General features: G+C 32.1%; 1 protein-coding gene across 1 annotated transcript; it reads left to right on the top strand.

Annotated features, from left to right (window-relative positions):
* Window positions 1-503: 503 nt before the first annotated feature.
* On the top strand, window positions 504-3,256 carry LOC140175097 (uncharacterized). The gene is made up of 2 exons (XM_072202011.1): window positions 504-873; window positions 2,874-3,256. The coding sequence occupies exons 1-2, from the start codon at window positions 504-506 to the stop codon at window positions 3,254-3,256; spliced, it is 753 nt and encodes a 250-aa protein (XP_072058112.1).
* The last annotated feature ends 5,786 nt before the right edge of the window (window positions 3,257-9,042 follow it).

The following is a 9,042-nucleotide window of genomic DNA, read 5'->3' as shown; positions in this document are numbered from 1 at the left end:
TTTGGACAACCGAAAAACCATAGTCCTGATATTGGGGGTTATGATGCTCATGATGAATATCATGATGAGTCAGATAGGGCAGATTCTTGGTATTCCGAAGAAATGAAGACACTCCCCAACTCAGAGGATGAATTTGCTGAAGTTTAGGATGACGACGCATTTCCTGTTTTCAGAGAAGGAACAAGGTTCGGGGAACTCCGATTAGAGGCAGGGATGAAATTCAACACGAAGATGGATTTTAAGGAGGCTGTGAAGGAGTATTGCATCCATGAAGGTAGGAGAGTTAGATTCAAGAAAAATGATAAAATACGATGCAGGGCTTTATGTAAGGTTGAGGACTGTCCATGGGTTATCTATGCCTCTAAGGATAGTGAGAGTGTTTGTTGGCAAGTTAAAACCTTCAATGATGATCATACCTACCCAAAGGACACAAAAAAAATAGATTAGCTAACAGAGGGTGGTTAGCTAGCAAGTTGGTCAAGAAGCTTAGGAAATTTCCGAATATGAAGCACTCTGAAGCTTTAACATACTTTAAAAGTAAATGTGACTTGGAGTTGAACAAATCTTCGCTGACAAGAGCACTCGGAGATGCAAGGCACATTGTGTATGGTGATGCTGCTGCACAATATGGGATGGTGAGAGATTATAGTGAGACTCTCCTGATGTGCAACCCTGGTTCTACTGTGCGCATCACAACAATTCCTCATCCCAACCAATCAGAAGAGGCCACTTTTGACAAGATGTACATTTGTCTCGATGGATGCATGAAGGGGTTTAAGGCGGGATGCAGACCTCTAATAGGGCTTGATGGAGCATTCCTGAAAATCAGATTTGATGGACAAATATTGGCAGCTGATAAACCACTATTTTATGGTTTATCTTGTGCTCAATTGAGTGGATTTTATCAACTCTTTACCCAGTTATTCATAATATTTGCATAGTTTTATATTTCCTTCCTGATTTTGTACTATGATTGAAAACGTGCTTCTTTGATCTTATATTTGCTTATTATTAATCCTCTCTTATTACCATTAGATGCCTTGATATGTGTATTAAGTGATCTCAGAGATTACAGGGCAGGAATGGCTCAGAGGATGGAAAGGAAGCATGCAAAAGTGGAAGGAATACAAGAAGTTGGAGAAATTGCTAAGCTGTCCAACCTGACCTATTTGCACTCAAACGGCTATAACTTTAGCTACAGAGGTCCAAATGATGCGGTTCCAGTTGCTTTGGAAAGCTAACGTCCGGGGGCTTCGATTTGATATATAATTTGCCATAGCTGCCCTGATGCCAGGCGATGCGAATGCGTGGGTCACGCGGATGCATGACCTGGCAGGAACACAACCTGCGCGGCCACATGAGCCATGCGGCCGCGTCACTTTTCCGCGACCTGTACGTACCAGAATACGCTGGGGCGATTTCTGAGCTGTTTTTAACTCAGTTTGCAGCCTATAAAACACAGATTAGAGGCTATCAAGTGGAGGAATCCATTCATTCATGAAGAGGCTCTCATAATTCACTTTTCATGTTTTAGATGTAGTTTTTAGAGAGAGAGGTTCTCTCCTCTCTCTTAGTATTAGGATTTAGGATTTCTCTTAGTTTTAGGAGTGACTCTCAATCCCGGGTTCTTTATTTATTCTATTATTTTATTTTAGTTTGTTAATGTTGGTTTACGAACTTCATGTTAGAATTGATTTCTTTTATTAATGCATTTTGAGGTATTTCAGATTATGATTGTTTTATTCTGTTTAAGATTGCTTTCAATTCAATTTAGATTTATTTTTCCCTTTCGGCTTTGGTTAAATAATTGGTGACCCTTGAGTTATCAAACTCATTGTTGATTGAAAATTGGAATTCTTCAAGAATTAATTCAAGTTCCAATAACTCTAGTCTTTCCCAAGGAAAGACTAGGACCTGAGGAATCAGAATTAATTCATCCACCTAACTTACCTTCATAGTTAGAGGTTAACAAAGTGGGAGAAGAATTCAATTCTCTTTACAATTGATAAGGATAACCAGGATAGGACTTCCTGTTTTCATACCTTGCCAAGAGTTTATTTTATAGTTATTTATTTATTTTATTTCTTCTTATGCAGCATACTGCTCCCTAATTTCTAAAACCCCTAATTTACAAACTCATAACCAATAATAAGAACATACCTCCCTGCAATTTCTTGAGAAGACGACCCGAGGTTTGAATACTCGGTTATCAATTTCAAGGGGGTTTGTTACTTGTGACAACCAAAACGTTTGTATGAAAGGACTTTTGAAGGTTTAGAAACTATACTTGTAACGAGGATTTATCCGCAAATTTCTAGACCACGCAAAAGTTCTCTCATCAGCAACCATTGGACAAGACACCAATAATCACATTTACATTATTGCATATGCCATTGTACCAGTGGAGAACACAGATAATTGGAGGTGGTTCCTTGAGCTGCTGCATGATGATCTAGGGAGCTACACCCAAAATGGATGATGTTTCATTTCGAACATGCAAAAGGTAACGACGAATTTTTTATACACTAGTTATTGTAATTTAGAAATGGTTGAACTATTTAGGTTGATGTATTTTTTGTTGCCATGTTTTGCTTTCATGATTCTGTTTCAATATGCACTGGTTTGTTTCAGACATTGTTGCTATCATGTTTTGCTTTCATGATTCTGTTTCAATATGCCTGTATTAATAGAATGGGATAGGAGTAGAACTTACTATCTCGTTGGGACGAGTTTACTGTCACTTATGTATTTGTAGGGACTAATTTTATAACACTTATGTATATGAAGGGACTAAGTTTATGTCACTTATGTAAGTTGAGGGACCAGGTTGGGTACCGATATTGTAAGTTAATAATTTTTGTGGTTTCCTGCAGGGACTAACATAGCTATCCAGGATGTCTTCCCTGATGTCCACCACAGATTTTGTGTATGGCACTTGTGGAGAAACTTCAATAAGCAGTGGAAAGACAACGAACTCAGACGATTACTGTGGGAGTGTGCAAGATCTACCACTCAAGAGAGATTCGTTGAGGGGATGATGAAAATTCAGAGAGTTAAGAAGGAAGCCTGGGAGTACCTTGCCAAATGGCAAAGAGATGCATGGAGTTGGGCCTTCTTCCCTACCCAACCAAAATGTGACAACATCTGTAACAATGCTTGCGAAGTATTCAATGCAAGAATCAAGGAAGCAAGGGCTAAACCAATTATCACACTACTCGAGAAATTTAGAATGTATATCATGAGGACGATAGCCTGAAACAAAATAAAATTCAAGAACCATGTTGGGCTACTACCCCCTGTTCAACGTAGCCAATTGGAAAAGATCAGGAATGCTTCAAAGCATTGGGTACCAATGTGGTCCAGAGATGCGGACTATAAATAATTCGAGGTACATGGGTGGCCAACAAACATGGTAGTGGACTTGGAAAAGGGAATATGCACCTGTGGACTTTGGCAACTAAGTGGTATTACTTTAATTGTCACTACCCTTCCAATAATTATTCTGATATTGTAATTGTTTTTCTTAATTTATTATGGATTGCATACTGGAATTGGAATTGGTTACTTAGTAACTTGGATGCCTTTTATTGATTTGAAATAGGGATGCCCTGTGTCCATGCTTGTGCTGCAATGGCTAGGGCAAGCAGGTAGCTCGAAGACTTCTGTCATAGATGGTTGACAATAGATGCATACAATGACATCTATGCATTCCATATCAATTCTATTCCTGGCCAGAAACTATGGGAGAAGTTACTTTACAACAAACCACAAGCACCCAAATTTAAGAAGATGCCAGGGGCACCCAAGAAGAAAAGAAAAAAGGGAGTTGATGAAGGCCCGGTTGGAGGCAAGAAGCAGAAGATCACCAAGATGAAGAGTGTATATAAAGAGGGTTCATGCCGTCATTGTGGTGGCAAGGGTCACGATAAGAGAAATTGTGCTAAGAAGAAGGCTGACGACGAGGTTGCAGTTATGGCAGCTGCTGCAGCTGTTGCTGTTAGTGAAGCTAATACAGGAAATCAACAACAACCTCTCCCTGCTGCACCTGAAGTCCCAGATAAGGGCAATCCTACTGAGATTGAGGTAGGCATGAGTCAACCAATGGTGTCAGAAAATGAAAATGAAGAATCCCACCAGGTAAATCAGCCACAGGCAAGGCCACCAAAGCTCCCTCAAAAAAGAAGACAACTTCCACCACCTGCAACAGCTTTGATTCCTCCAACAACAACCAGTGCTCCTCCACCAGCTGTTTCAAATGCTCCTCCACCAGCTATTGTTCCAATTTCAAATACTCCACCTACGACAAGTGCTTGTATCGATCCAATGGTTGGTGCATCAGTAGCTACAGCTTCAAGGTTGCGTAATGCCATGCGTTTTGTTCCAACTCCGTGGTTCAAACCACCAAGAAAATTCAACAAATGAACATTTTGCTATTTTTCTGTTAGGATATTTTGCTTTTAAACATTAAACTTTATGGTTTTTGAGTTCCATGTGTCAGGGTGTATGTGTTTTGGATTATGGTAGTTAAATACTCTATGTTGTCTTTTGATCGTGTCTAGTTTGACACAGACAACTTTGGAAAATAATTAACAATGTGGGAATGTTATTGTTGAATGTTTCAAATTTTATTACACTTCCTTAGCTACTTAAAATAGAATTACACAAATCTATTCATTTCTTCATCATAAGGTACAGCAATTACAACTTTTGTTTTACACAATATTCAACTGAAAATTACTGTTTTCATACTACACAAACAACAATTACAATTACTGTAACAACAACCAACAACAAACAAAATGCTAGTTTTAGAGTCCTAACTTCAGACTCCAAGGTTCCAAGTTTTCAAGCAAATTTCATTCTCCACTCCTCCATTTCAAAGCCAGAATTACCTCTGTCACTTTCTTCTTCTTCATCAGCAACTTTGTCAGTCCACATAAAGAGACTACACCACCTCTTGCCAACACTCTGCAACCACATTTCATGCCCATAGAGAAGAAATGTTACAAATTTAATAAGCAACGACGCTAGGTATATTCATTAACAAAAATCACTTACATTGTAGTTAGGACAACAATAAAATGGTCTCCTTGGATTCGCCTCTACCACACCCACACCTATCTGGAACTCGTTCGTGACTACTTCTGGTGGTTCTCCTCCCACAGCTTCTCTCTGATCGTCGGTTACTGGAGCTACTAACATGGTTGCTGCTTCCACCCATCATGACCCACTCAAATCAAGCTCAACAGTGCCAGGGAAGACGAAGGAAAGCAGAGAAGAAGAAACAATTTGCTTTCTCCTGATAAATTAGGGATTAGGGTTATAAATGATTTCAGGGACTAAATTGAGTTAAATAAAGATAACTGCCACATCAGATAACGGTTACCTCTCCAACGTGGCCCCTCTCCATACACGCCAGCGCACCGTTAAGGAATATTCTCCGAAAAATGTTTCAGGGACGACCGCGAAACACTTGTATTAAATTCGGGGATAATATTGAGGCCAGTGCAAGCTTAAGGACCACTTTAAGAGTCGAGTGCAAGTTCAAGGACCACTCTGAGATTTAAGTCTTCAATTTTTTATTTATAGCCATAGTAACACTCTCTTCACGGTTTATCTAAAAAAAATAGTTTCGTTTATTTTTTTAAATAAATATCATAAATGATTAAAAATACATACAATTCTCCATGAAAATGCACAAGCTTATACGAAAATAATCTAGTTATAAGATGATTTTATGCATACAATTTTATTTTATTTTATTTTGTGAATGACTTAAACATGTAATGAGAAAATAGCTAACAAATACCAAAAATTCTCATTTGATAAAATAATATAGCCAACATATATTGGAAAAATATTGAACATTATGAAAAAAATTGGTTTGGATGAAACTATTTCAAGAGAAAAAAAAAAGAAAAAAGAAAAAACACAATCTACTATCTATGTAAATAAAAATCAATTATTCATATCAAATATATTTTAGTTAATTTAATAATTTTTTATGTATAAATAATATTTTTGAAACACAATACACAGTAACATACAAACTAAGAAAAAATTTAAATAAATTGAACATTATTATGCAATTTGCCTACTGCATTCGTATTCTTCTTCGATTACAACGTGTCATTCAGAATAGAAGGTTATTCATGTCTGAGTGTGGTGGATCCACATCCACATAATACCTTCTAAGTCAGAATCATTTATTAAATTTAAATTTGAATTCTCTAAAATAAAAATTGATAAAATAATAAAATAGAAAATTAATTATCATTAATTTTATAATTTTTATAAAATATATATTCTACTATTTTAATCTTAAAATGATTAATTTTTTATTTTATTATTTTGTCAATTTTTTATTTTAAAAAATTTTAACCCATGAAATTTAAAAGAGTGAGTTATTAATCTTTGATAAAAATACAAAGACTTCGATATAAGTTGTCTTCATCAGGCGTTTTGGCGGTTGTTGAAAAATATATTTTTTATTAAGATATAAAATTTAATTTTAATATACTAGTAGTATAAATCGTTTTAATACAACTATTCGTGCATGGATTGTAAGAGAATTGAGAGGTGTTGGGAAGAAAAGTACGGTAAAGAGGTTTAGTTTCGGTAATAAATTAAAGCTTTTTGCAAGGTGTGATATATAGAGACCAAGAAGGAAGTGATAATGCAGATGAGATTAATTTTGTAGGGTCTAATACTCTAATGCGACACTGTAACTCATCTGGGATTATTTCTTCTTTAGGAAAGTCAATTGTTACAAAATAGTTAAGTGACTCTGTATTGAAGGGTTTTGATAAAAAAAACTTGTATCGAGATAAAAAAAATATATTTATATTATTATATTTAAATATAATTATTAAATAAAAAATATATTTATATAAAATATTTAAAATATAAATTTTTTTCTTTTAAAAAATCTTTAAAAAAGATTTTTTTTTTATAAAAATTCACTTAAACAAATACTTAATCTTCACGCGAGAGAAGAGAGGTGATGATTTAAGAAGAATTTCGTTTTGTTAATAGATTATGTGTATGTTTGGGTTAAAGTTTGTAAATAAAAGTTTTGTATAAAATTGATTTTGCACAACTAATTTGGAATTAAAAATGGGTTAGAATTAATATAGTTTATGTTTGACAATTTTTATATTAAAATAGATTATAATAAATTAAATATTGTTTGAATTATATTATTTAAAATTACTTTTAGATGAAAAATTATTAAAAATGATATACTCTTTAGTATTCTTTTAGCTACAATTTTTTACTACTTATGATTCTAATATTACAATCTATTTTAGTATTCTAATATTATTTCTTTTAGTATTTTTATATTAATTTTTTATTTAATTTAGTCTTTCTAACGGATTAATAGAATTACAATAAAGAATAAAAAAAACTCCACACAAAAAAAGAAATAATAAAAATGTTAAAAAATTCATATAAATAAAAAATAATAAGAATTTTATAGAAAATAATATAATATATGAGAAAGTATTAGAAAAAAATATCATATAAAAAACAATAAAAGTTATCATATGAACAAAAAAAGCAAAATGGGTAGATAAGAAATAATTTTTTTTAATTAATGGTATAATGAAAAAAAAAGTGAATATAAAAGTTAAATTTTTTAGCTTTTTGGTAAACGTGGCTTAGATTATAAAATTATATTTATGTTTAGCTGAAGAAAAAGTAGCCATATAAAAGAAAATAACAAAAACAGTCAAAAAAACTCGTACAAACAAAAAATAGTAAAAATTTTATAAAAAAATAATAATATGCATGTAAGAGCATTAGAGAAAAAAATATTAGCAAAATTGGTAGATAAGAAATAATTTTTTAATTAATGGTATAATGAAAAAAAAAGTGAATGCAAAAATTAGATTTTTTAGCTTTAGGTAAACGTGGCTTAGATTATAGAATTACGTTTATGTTTGGCCGAAGAAAAAGTGGCCATATAAAAAAAAAAACAAGAACGACGAACTCGTATAAATAAGAAACAGTAAAAATTTCATAAAAAAAATAATAACATGCATGTAAGAGCATTAGAAAAAAAAATATTATATAAAAAAAACAAAAATCATCATATGAATAACGAAGGATAGAATTGGTAGATAGAAAATAAATTTTTTTAGTTAATAGTATAATAAAAAAAATGAATGCAAAAACTAAAATTTTTAACTTTAGATAAACATGACGTAAATTATAAAATTACGTTTGTATTTATAAAAAACAAATTGTCATAAAAAAATAAGAAATAATAAGAATTCTATAAAAAAAATAATAACATGCTTAAAAGAATATTAGAAAAAATATTATATAAAAAATAACAAAAGTCATTATATAAATAATAAAAGACACAATTAATAGATAAAAATAATTTTTTTTAATTAATAGTATAATAAAAAAATAAACACAAAAGTTAGAATTTTTAATTTTAGGTAAAAATGATTTAGATTACAAAATTATATTTGTGTTTAAAAAGAGAAAAAGTTAGCCAAATAAAAAAATAAAACTTTTAAAAAAATTAAAAACTAAACCAAACTCATTCTATATATCAGTTTCAATTTGTTTTCTGTTAACTGGAGATGATCATGGTGGTAGAAAATAAAAATAGAATTAGATTTTTAAAAGATTCCTGGCTATAAATTGAAAAGTTAAAAATTGCTTTTTCCAAAATTTTATTCCGTGTCAACTTAATGGAAATCTGTTACAAGGGAATGTAGCTTTTAGTTTTCTTTTATTGAGAGGAAGGATAATACACGGCATAATAGAAGAGAAAGTCAATGTAATATTGAAAAGATTTTTTTTTAGAATAAAATAAAAAAATTATTTTTACAGAAAAATAATTCTAGAATTATATTTCTAGAGTTTTTTTTTTTTCTATTGGAGTAAGTTTATCGTATCTTTCGACGGACTTCACCAAAAATTTATGGGGAGTTTTAGGGTCTGTCTCTAATTTGGAAAGAAGATATATTATGATCAAAACTTTTAATTCCAAAAAAATCTAATTTGGTTTAGGAAAGACAAAAA

This window comes from Arachis hypogaea, chromosome 9 (genome assembly GCF_003086295.3).
Source record: "Arachis hypogaea cultivar Tifrunner chromosome 9, arahy.Tifrunner.gnm2.J5K5, whole genome shotgun sequence".
Taxonomy (NCBI): domain Eukaryota; kingdom Viridiplantae; phylum Streptophyta; class Magnoliopsida; order Fabales; family Fabaceae; genus Arachis; species Arachis hypogaea.
The sequence above is the reverse complement of the archived record's forward strand: the minus strand, read 5'-3'. Positions and strand labels throughout refer to the sequence as shown.